The following is a 12,288-nucleotide window of genomic DNA, read 5'->3' as shown; positions in this document are numbered from 1 at the left end:
GCAAACTGGATCATGTGGCATCCTCTAAATTATTTGAATTTCGACCTAAAATTCATAAGATGCAAAATAAAAAGAAACCGATTCCTACATTAACCTGACAAAATTCCTGCAATTATAAGAGATACTACCACTGATGATGAGCCCAGACCCGACCTGTTTCTCGATAAAAAGAAATATTCGGATATGCTGAAATAGCTGAAAACTCATTTCCAGTTTCATGGAAACACAAAGTTACTCATCTGTAAGTTCAAGGAATTTGTGTAAAAGTGCAAGAAGAAGAAGTCTTGCTTGCACTTGCCGTAGCGGAAGTGATAACCAAAGCTTAACTTTAATACTCTGCTGCTTTTGTTTGATTTGTTTATTATGACCAACAGCAGCATTATGTTATTATATGCATTATGTTATTATATTATTTATTATGAACAAATGTTATCATACACTGCTGCTTTTGTTTGATTTGTTTATTATAAGCAAAAACAATATGATTAGATGAATATTATACAACATTTGTTATTAACAAGGTTGAAATGCCTTGCTCAGTACATATACATTTGTACTATATTGGATAAAAATACACGTTTGACAGAGGCTTTTCCAATATGCATTCAGAACCAAAGCTACGAGTTCTAAAAACTCCAGTGCTATTATGCCATTTACCAATACCATTCTCTATACAGTAATTAAAGAGCCAACTCTTGTGTGATTGTTGCATCGTGGAAGTTTACTGTAATTACGTAATTTTACATATTGTATTAATAATTTGCAAATTAAATGATAGATCCTTCGTAGGAAAACTAGCCGCTAACGAAAATTTTGCTCTTGTGACACCACACAGCTCTTGTGACTCACGCAGCGTCTGGGCCAACTTAGGTACTATAATTTTGTTTTTAGAGTGACACTGGGACAGGTTGACGAATTTGCATCAGCTGATTTCTTGAGGTGGAATTGCTGCAGTCACAGAGATCTGTTTTACTAATTTGAAGACGATGAAGGCTAGAAAAGGACAATGTCCAAAGAGGAACCACATTATTTAAGTCATTTTGCCAACCAAATTAATTGATACTTTTGGAACCATTTTGAAAGTTCTTTCTCCAGTTAATGCTGTTTCCCATCTCATTGGCCATTGTTGCATCAAGGATTGCCGTATGGGATTTGAGGTGCGAAATAGATAGTGTGACTTACGTCTCTTGTGCAAGTGTGGACATAGCTGATTCTTTCACCAACTGTTCAACTATTTTATTTCTCAGAATTCTCACATGTGCCGGGACCCAGAAAAATTGAGGATGATCTGGCGAATAAAAATTTTAACAACTGTTGGTGTACCTCGCGAACCAACCTTTTTCTGGTCTTGAAGTCACAGAGCGCCGTTAAGTCAGAGGCAGAGTCTGAAAAGATTGAGACTGAATGTTGTTTAACATATAAGGTAGTTGCTAGTCTTGTTGCTAAATCTCTCGCATATAGGGTACTGCAAGTCCTAATATTGTGCATGAACCGTTTATGCATTCTGAATGCATTATAGTATGGTGTAGCTTACAACTGATTTCATTCTTGGCTCCTTTTTCTTTAAGCAGAGTACTGCTCAAGACACTCAACAGTGTTCCCTCAAGGATGCTCATTACTGCGACCTTCTTCAGTAGCAAATCATTCCTGCCTTTTCAAGAACGAGAATGTTAAGATTCTAGTATCTTCATGCAAGATGGTGCACTACCTTACTCAGCCGGGCCAGTGAAGGCACTGCTTCGTGCCCACTTAAGAGATGGTCAGATAATTTCGAGAAGTTTTCCGACCGCCCGGCCTCCTCGTTCTCCGGTCTTGAATTCCGATTATGAGGGTTCTTGAAAGTTCGTGTCTATGAAGCATGCGAACTATGCCTGAATTGATAGCAAGCATAACACGTCAGCTCCAGCTGATCGAGAAACCTTTCATGCTACTGTTGAATATGCTGTAACACGCTTTGAATGTGTGATTGTCGCAAATGGAATGCACATTGAACAAATGATGTGATTAAATAAAAGTTTTGGTTATTTTGTTCTTCATGCATCCCCTTCTCACTGGGTGGTCAAAATTTGTACTATCTTGTATTGCAGTTTTCTTTTCCCCATGGTCCATATAACATAGATACCAAATTTCAACGAAATAGGTCTACCAGAATGGGCTTTACTCTGGTCTAAATAGGGTAACTTTAATTATAACCACCCTGCCATATCTCTTTCATTTTTGCTGTGCTGAATTTAAACAAACTACACTCTTTTGCAAAAAAATCGAAGAACTATGAATGAAGGGATTGCTTTGGATGAAGTTGAATATGTGTATAGCTCATACACAGATAATAAAATAATTAAAAAATCAAGGTCGTAGTACCTGTTCACGGCTCACAATCACCCATTTAGTGTTCAAATTAGTAGTTGGTCGAACTGCCTCTGTCGGCAATGCATGCTTGAATTCGTCGAGGCAAGAAGTGGTAGCGGTAAGTGCTATCTTCACAAAATTTTACCTGTATACTCCTCTAGGCCTGATTAGACTACATTTGTTTTTCCTAATGTCATCCTGCGACACATTCTGCCAGGCATTCATCATTTGTCGCTCCAGATCTGTGATATTTTGTGGTGCCCGAATCTGGCGGCCCACCATGCCACAGACATGCTCGATTAGTGAAAGGTCTGGTGACCGTGCTGGCCAAGGAAGAGTATTAACCGCACGAAGACAGTGCAGAGATATACGAGCGGTATGTGGCCTGGAATTATCTTGTTGGAAAATGGCCCCAGGATGACGTGCCATGAAGGGTAATGCAACCGGCAGCAGGATGGTATCAACATATCGTTGTGCTGCTAAAGATGTACGGAGGATGACTAAAGATGACCTGCTGTCATAAGAAATAGCGCCCTACACCATCACACCAGGGGTTATAGCTGTATGCTATTGTAAAACAAATGCTGATTGGGACCGCTGGTCCCGTCCTCCACAGACACGAACACGGTGGTCATCTGCTTCAAGAGTGAAGCGGGAGTTATCGCTGAACGCTATACGATGCCAGTCTGATGGCAGCCATGATGATCGGCTGCGACACCACAGCACTCCAGACGACTCCGTCGATGTTATTGGGTCGAAGGCAAGCGTCTTAAAGGCCTCTCTGAGCGCAACCCCGCCTTAGGACAGGCGCCGTGAGATAGTGAACGGTACCACGGGAGGTATAGACGTGGCTGTATGCGTTGAATAGTCGACTATGATACCGTTGTAGCGGTTCAGGCCTGGCGAACAATCATCCTATCTTGCCTCGCATTGGTGCCCCTTGGCCTTAAAGAGCCTTCATTTCGTCGGCAGTTTCCTTGTAGCAACCATTGCTGCCAACACCTTTGCACAGCAGTGTTTGTACACTGCAAGTGCGGCCTATTGCTCGGTATGACCACCCAGCTTCACGCAACCCTACAATGGCGACCACGTTCGAAGTCATTTACTTGTCTGTAAGGTCTTCGATATCGTCGTAATGGCATCTTTAGTTGCTTCTTTACGGAATTACAATGGCAGCAATAAAAAAATATAAATCTTTCACCTCTGTTACTGGTTTTATACTTTGCGAATTACCCACTAGAAATGCGCTCTATCATTGCAGTTCCTGTTCATTTGCGGTACACCAGCGGCCGAGCGGTAACGTCGCTGAACTCTGGTCCGAGGTTCGAATCCCGCGAACGGGCTGGCTGCATGGGTGTTTTCGTGGTTTTCTCCATGTGTAACGTGTATACGAGCCAGTTCCCTTAAAAAGGCCTCCCTCCCTTAAGGCAGATAGCCCTCGAGTGCTTTGACGTAATGTAATAATCCAAACCAAACCTGTTCATTTGCCTTGAAACTTTGATCATTTGCGTGTTCGATCAAGATAATTTTGCATACCAAATTTCGTCATGATCGCAAAAGTCCTTCTTGGTGCTTCGATTTTTGGAAAAGAGTTTTTTTTTTTTTTTTTTTCCCCCCACAAAATAATAATTCTCTTCAACCAAAGTTAATCTAAGACTGTGTGTGTGTGTAGTTCAGTTTAAGCAGTAAAGTCACATAAACATTTAAATTTTGAGCCCTTGACCTGTTTCATGTTTCTGAATTATAGAGTTAAATTATGTATTATTGTGTGAGAAGTGTAATAACTTAAGTAAGAACTGGGAAAACACATTTACTTATTAAGTTGCATCAGTGGCTTCTCAAAATACAGATCGTGCGAACAGTTATTCCTAAACGTATATTTGAATACTTTAGCGGAGATAAATTTCAGTTGTAAATAATTAAATTTTTTATATAATTGGTTAAAGTCTGAAGTTCTTTTATTGGCTTTTTATCCACACAGGAATGTGTGGCGTAACAGTTAAAATGTTTAATTCTATTAACAGAATAATGAATAGGGACAGAAAACATGTAGCTTAGTATATTAGTATTAAGACTGATAGTTTTTGCGAAAGCTTGTTGCCTATAAACTTCCAGTAAAATAATAGAAATACCGAGAAGACGATAAAAAATAAATATAAAGAACCAAATAATAGATTCACTAAAATACTATTTACAAACTATATGCGTACTATTTTCCAAACTGTATTATTTGTCGTGAACCAGTGTGTGATGGGTTCAATGATAATACATATTTTTGCAAATCATGAACATTTTTCCGAAGTCTTGAAGGTAGGTAGATATTGAGTTAAAATAGTGAACTAACGGTTGTTTAATAAATTTAATATATTCATAAGATAAAACTATATTTCCTGGAAATAACGGGGAAATGTTAGTATATATACCATACACTATACACAATATTTTTATTCATTGATTTTAAATTATATTCGCGCGCTTTGTTGCGGATAAGATAATTAACAAAGCCTGCGCAAGAATCGCGCCTTGAAAATTTCAAAATGTATTTCGAATATAATCAATAAAAAGTAGATAGGAATAATACAGTGCAGCTACTTTTCATTTATTTTTATTGAGTTCTTAACCCTGCTACAATTAGCAAGAGGAGGCTGCTAAAGGAAAAATCAGAGAGTTCACAGAAAATAGCATTTAAAAGTGGGTCTATTTTACTTGTAATTAAAATTATTATTCAAAATAACTATAATTTCGGGAAAATAATTATTAAGCTATCTGGGAACTAAGACCGAGTTTTATGGTCTTCTGCCCGCTGTGCAACAGCGATCAACATTTTACATAAAGTTGCAGAATAACTAATCATTTCCAAATCAGCTTTGACCTTAACGGATGTTACGGAAGAGAAAGAATTTTGTGACGTTACACCGCTATCAGATCTGTTAGCTACCCTCTGCTGAACTTCGGAAGAAACTTTTCCAGAAATGTTTACATCCAGCAAATCTGATTGTTGACTTACATGTCCCAGAGGTATTGTCCTTGCTCCTACTCGAGGCAAAAACATACACAATATATTTTCGCCTGCTACGCAATTCCCGGGTACGTACCCGGGCATAGCGTTCAACGAAAATGTTTCGGCTAGGAACTCTCATGTTTCAACTAGTGTAGGTTGAAACTGGTTTCATGGCAAAGTTTCTTTTGGCGTTGCTAGATGTGATAATTCTATTAAATATTGTGGAACCACATGCAATTACGCGATATGCGGTATTAGTCAGCCTCTAGTCAAATGACACACGTATTTAATGGTGTGCCAGTTGAAATGTTGTTCCAGTTCCAAATGCTTCAGTAAATGAACAATTGAGGATTGTATATTTTTGATCAGCCAAAAACAACAAGTCGTTTAACATTTAGAGGGAAAATTTAAAGAAGGATGGATGCTAACCGTAAGTGGAGAACATTTTTCTTGAAAAACTGCCCACAAGCAGAATGCATGTTTCTTCTAAAGCTCATGCAATATGTCTGAACTCACGAAACAAGTTTATGAATGTGTGAAGGTAAAATTGTAGAGCAAATTTCGCAATTAAAATGCCGGTTTCAGGCAGCACATTCGCCAAATACAATTGTTATCAGTCTGCAAGTGAACTACTGCTACACATCGACCTGCTGTATATAGTCATGCTAAGCTGGCTGACCTTATAAACCTATTTCTGTTCTTTAATATCCGGTAATGCCAACGCATCATTTCGAAATAAATGGATATTCTTTGTTGTGGGGTTAAGTTTTAGTGTTAGTTTAAAATTAAGTTTTAGTGTTTGTCTTCACCTCTTCATTTCACAAAGCAAACAGATCTATATAGTTATTTTGAAGTTTATGAGTGCTAATTTAGGTAATTATCATATTCTGTTACGCTGTCTGTTGGATTACTGTCTCAACTAATAGGAATGAAATTCACTCATACAATATAGAAACATAAAACAGCAGAGTATTTTGTAAATGATTGTGAAGAAAATATGTAGTCCAATGCATTTGAGTTTTTATAAATTTCTAGATGTATTTGTGTCTTTTGAAATATTCATTTATATATAAATGCCTGACTGTTCGGCATTTAAACCATTAGCCGTGCAAGAAAATCTTTTAAATTTATTCCTCTCCACTTTTTCCCCCAGGAGGCGATAAAAATGTAGATGAAAATTTACTTTGTCCTTTCATGAGGAAGTGCTTAAGTGCAAATACATTGAAAATAGACGAAAAACCAGTAAGTATACATTTTTATTCGTAATCTTCTTTGTTATTATTTGATTACCCGTTATGTCTGCTGATATGATTTTGTATTAAAAGTATTATTAATTTTGATGATATGATTTTGTATTAAAAGTTAAATGTATTGCATAAAATTAGAGCTTTTTCTCCATGTTACAAAAGAATAAAAATATGCAAGCGTAGAAAAGAATACTTAGTGTTTCTGTTTAACTGCTTTAGTTAGTTGAATAATTAATTAAGCAGTAATTTAATCATTGAATTAATGTTTTAGAACTGCCTTTTTCAAAAAGGTTATTTATATATATATATATATATATATATATATATATATATATATATATTATATAAAGTAAGGTGGTGCAAAATTTTCTGTTATCTCGACTGGAAAATGAATTGGTATTGCATACATTAAACGTACGTCTTCTTAACCTCAGTTTAGCCCACGACTCAGGACGTATATTCAAGAATGTGGTGGGTTTTTAGGCTGCTGAATGCTTGCTGTCAGCTGCTGTATCTCCCGAGCGTTCTGCTGGTAGAGCTTCTATTTTAAATGGTTTCCAAAAAAGAATCAAGTATGATTATTAGGTGCTCCCTGATGACCCTTTACGGGACTACACTATCCAGTCTAGGACTATAAAATTCGGAAGATCAGTTATAGATGTACAGTGATTATTCTATATATGGAAACTTCCTCATTATCTAAATTAATTGCGGTAGCTTTCGGCAAAGTGGATTACATAAGACCGGAGAATATTTTTTTAATACTGAGACAAATAAGAAGAGCCATGTTTAAAGGTGACATTTTCAGAAGGGGACCATTAAAAATTTCTTTGATGTTTATGAATATTAGAAGACGTAAATTTATTAATTAATAAAAACATATGTCTAAAAATATTGGTGTGTCAACGAGAAGCAACTGTTCTCAATTTTTATGTGCACATATGCACTATCTACCGATAAGTTGGACACCCATGCAAATATCGATATGTGCGGTCCTGATGTACGCTACGCCATCCGGCGTTACATATCGAGTAGTAAACAGCATTGCCATTAGTCACATGCAAGATGTAACGAAGTGCAGTGCTATCTAATTTCAAGAAATTTGTAATTTTCGGCTTTCACAAAAATGGCCGATCCTTAAGGAGGAGGATATCTATCGATCTGAATTACCCAAAGCCGACAACAGCCTGTGTAATTCAGAAATGTAAGGTAAGTGATGATTGTCGGAATTTTCCTGCAGACCCACGAAACTGGGAGATAATGACCGACATGCACTGTCAAGATAAATTCGGAAGAGCCACATCCAATTGATTGGCCACATACTCCAGAAGTATCAGCAGGCATCTGGGAGTGTTGTTTCGATGAATGCCTTTCTTAAGGAAGCACATCTGCTTAGTTTTGACGGCTGTGCAGCCATCCACATGCCCATCATATGTCCAACCGCGCTGCTTGGTTAATTTGGGGCAAAGCATGTCGACAGTGGACCGTAGATCAGTAGAAATGGGTTCTCTGGAGCGACGAATCAAGGTTCACTCTCTACCGTTCGGATGGCAGGGTCTGGATCTGGCGTCTGCCTGGAGAACGACTCTTGTTACAATGCATTGTACCCACAGTAAAGTTCTGCGGAAGTGGAATTCTGTTCTGGGGGTGTTTCTGCTGGCATGGACTGGGACCTTTGCTGCAGATTCATGATAAGCTCAATGCCCATTATTTTGGTAGACAGTGTGCTTTCTAGTAGTGGCAGTTTTATGGACTCCTGTTACTTTCAGGATGATAACGCCAGTTCTCATGTTGCGAGGTCCAGCATGGATTACCATGGTGACAGTGCTGTTAACCGAATGGACCGGCCTGTCCAGAGCCCGCAGGCCAAGACTTGAACCCTATCGAGAACTTCTGGGTCGAGTGGGATCGCCGAATTAAGGGGTGCAAAACATCGTCCGACATCGGTGAAGGAACTTGCATGTCTTCTCCAAGCCGAGTGGAAGAAAATACCAGTAGCCGTCATACAAGGACTTGGACAAAGCGTGCTTCGGATGATTGAGGCTGTAATTGCCGCTCGTAGAGCTTCTACCAACTACTAAATATGAATAAATTCTGCTTTTCTTTTCTATCGCAAATGTCCAAATACTTTTTGATAGATAGTGTATACGTAAACACGTTAAATGCCTATTCATCTAGCCTTAGACCATACTTAGATATTGGCCTTAGATCAAGGAAACTAGCCTAGGTGTTTTAGTAACAAAGTCGCGAAAGCAAATTAAAAGAACTTATTCGAATTCATTAAAACTTTCACGGACCTCAGGGTATAACAAAAGATGCTAGCATGAGGAAATGCGAAAACAATGACGTAAAATGGTTTACTGCTAAAAAGCATAGGATTTTATGTGGCAAAAAATGCTTTGATGGATGTCTGTCAGTACCAAATGTAACAGTCACTGTTGAAAAGACACGCTCGAGAGCATCGATTCGTGCCAAAAGTAAGTTCATATACGATGGTTTCAAATATCTGCCTGATCACATAGAGGACATATTAAAATGTTATTATGACCTGTGATCGCAAAACAATGGGTGAAATGTTTGGTCAAGTATATGATCTCTATTCTTCGATTCGCCGAGAAAAATCTTTACCCAAACCATCAATCCATGGCCTTTGTATATGGCGTTTTGCGGATATTATTAGCATGAAAGCTAATTCCATTTATTCTTCATATCAGTAGTCGTCAAAAATCAATATGCAGATCAAATTATGGCTCTTTGTAAAGAATACAATAACCCATTACAGTGAAATCCAACTGAAGTAATCTTGAAACCAGTTAAGATGATACGTAATAATTGTCGTGCTTACAGACACAGAAAACTATCATCTTAACTATTTGTGAACCTTGGACGTCCGCGTACTTGTCTTGATGATTATGTTACTTCATTTTAATACCTGTTCAACAGGTTGTAATCCCCTATTGAGTTTATGCAGTATGACAATAGAATGTTAGCAACTCTTCAAGGGCCCGTAATCGTGCCCATGTTGTGAACCCCCCCCCTTTTTTTTTTAGAAATAGAACATTAAATTTGCCGTTTCCACGGAGTTGTGTTACCGTGGGATGGTCCTCTTTGGCATCTCCCGGCTGGGTTGGCACTCAATTCTGTTTGGATATACCGAGATATATCCTGGGCGGAAGCCAGCTCTGCGGTTTAAACCTGTTTCACGGGTGATAAATGACAAAACGATTGACATTAGGAGCTGGAGCTATTTTCGACTGCCTCTGTGTCTGTATCCAATGTACCTATACCACCAATGTACTTGTGTATGAAACTTTTTATTAATTGTATACTGAAGCATATATATGCACACGCCCTTGTTTGGCGACGTCAATACCACATATTCTCCATTAATATATTCCCGATGCAGCCCTCTCAGGAAGTCGCCATGGTTGTGTTGTTCTAAATAGGTGCGGGTACCGGACGACACCCGGTTTGTCATATTAAGCCGTCCGGGCCCTGCAGTCACCTGTCACCTGCCTCTGTGTCTTTTCGAGGTGCGTTATTGCTTCATGTCACGTGGCATAACTCAGATGGTGTCGTGTACTAATTTTTTTTAAATTCGGCTGTTTCGATTTTCCCTTCAAGGTCCATAATGCAGAGATGAAGGCTAAGCCAGCTGTTTCATACCTAATCTGTTACACCTCTTATACATGCGAATTTTGGAGCTACATGTTTTTTTCGCCAGATATGCTAATTTTTCCACTGGTTGCTTAACTTCGGGATACCAGAGTAGTTAATTATATAGAAGTTTATTGTAGTCTTTTCTGAAATGTTTCATTTTTTGTATGCAGAAGTATTTGGGAGTAAATAATGTTTTTTACTTGTAATTTCTTATACTATTTGAAAATTTAAAAATCCTATAGGATACGTGGATTTGCAGACGAAAAATATAGCATTGCGATCAGTGTTTTTGGCTGACAATTGATCAGCGTTCCTATTAAAGCTGCCTTCTCCCACGTTTGGCGCAAATTCCCTAATGATCTAGTCCAGCGGTTCTCAACCTTTTGACTAATGCGTACCATCTAAACAAAAATTGAACAACTTATTTAATGCCACCACTACGTTTTACAATAATTATTTTTCACTTTCTCAATAGAAATATTAAATATATATATTGCCATTTGCACAACCTATTGGCTATTTGAATTAAATATGCACATATTAAAAATATTAGATTAAAAATTGATTACCGTTTTAATTATCAAAATTTAAGTTATAATACTTGAATTTTAAAATTTAGTGTCAAATTTGGGCCTGTTTAAGAAGAGAGATAAATTTCTCTATGTCTGGTCTTAATTTCACTTAGCTTTAACCGTAAATTAGGATTCAATTTTAATTTTGTTCTGTATTTATTTTTCAAATATAACATGAAAGAAAATCCTTGTTAGCACAAATAAATTGTGCGAAAAGGCAATAGAAATTTGATAGCTTTATTTGAAATGCCTTTTAATTCTTTTTTCGGTTCAGCCAAAAGTTAACAAGCGTGTAATTTTTGAAACCTTCAGTTTGAGTTCGATGACAGGAAATTTTTATCAATTGTTGTGTTTCTTCAGGCGATTTTTGAATTGTTAAAAATACTTTGTTTCTTTGCGTACCACCGGTTGAGAATCGCTGATCTAGTCTAAGAAGCTTTGTCATTGAGTCCTTTTTTGGTTTAAAATTGAAATTACCTGAAGAAGTCTATTTTATAATATTTTCATAACGATGACTTGAAATATTGAAACTTAAATTAAATAATATTGCTTATAAAAGCATGAGAAGATTGAAATGTCTTATGACTCATCGTCGCTCGTTAATTAAGTACTTACGGCCAAATAGGAGCAAGTGAAAGCTGGGTAGCCATTTGAAACCAGTACATTGGATGAACATAAATTAGTCGGGCAATTACATTGAGTAATTTGCGAAATAGTAATTGTATAATAATATTTCACTGGAAAATTAGCATTATTGTATACTAAGTTTGCTCAGAGATGGGTACTAAGTGAGTGGATATCTGGGTAAAAAGGAAGTTCGCGATTGTTCAGAAATTTTCTGTTCTTGTAACAATGAAGACAGATAGTGACGCTAAAAAGGCAAAATGTTGTCTGTAGTGTTATGGAACTGATTCCGCTGTACAAGAGCAACAAACATTCCATTGAGAATATAAGAAAAGTGTCCCTAAATACGAACCATTCTATTAGGTGACCGCAGGCCACGAGGCACGGTTTCTTGGGTCGAGGCCCCATCCAGGTCCATAGAAAATTAAAACATAGCATTAAGATGTTAAATTCCATATTAATTAAAAAATATAAAGTATGTGGATTGAATAATTTTCAGTTCAAGTTTGGTAGCCTCGACAGTCTCATCATTCCACTTTTTACGTCACAGAATGTTCGTTACGTTGCTGTGCGCTGCCTAGCATAAATCCTCCATGTAGTTTACCAAATTACATGCGGTCACAAAAGTCTACATACATCCATTAAAATAGAGGTTTCTAAAACCTTTTGAGTTTAAACTCTTAAATTAATTTCCCTGAAAGTAACAGTTAAATAACGTAAATATGACAGTTACATGCAGATTTATTGAAATCGGCACGGCCCAAAAGTCAGCATACAGTTGACTGGCTCTTAACTGAATTTGCATATGAGCTGTTTTCTTCCCTTTTGGATTTAT

General features: G+C 37.4%; 1 protein-coding gene across 1 annotated transcript in view; it reads left to right on the top strand.

Moving 5' to 3' along the window:
- The window catches only part of LOC118187635 (putative sodium-dependent multivitamin transporter), a 116,326-nt gene that overhangs the window by 97,283 nt on the left and 6,755 nt on the right, over positions 1 to 12,288 (top strand). The window contains exon 12 of the mRNA XM_035357893.2: positions 6,504 to 6,592. Within this exon, the coding sequence (XP_035213784.1) occupies positions 6,504 to 6,592 (89 nt within the window). The remainder of the gene's footprint in view (positions 1 to 6,503; positions 6,593 to 12,288) is intronic.

The sequence above is a fragment of the Stegodyphus dumicola genome, chromosome 8 (genome assembly GCF_044657685.1).
Source record: "Stegodyphus dumicola isolate Sdum_Otavi_A_Nest chromosome 8, ASM4465768v1".
NCBI classification, from domain to species: Eukaryota; Metazoa; Arthropoda; class Arachnida; order Araneae; family Eresidae; genus Stegodyphus; species Stegodyphus dumicola.
Note: the sequence above shows the minus strand (reverse complement) of the source record. Positions and strands in the feature narration are given on the sequence as shown.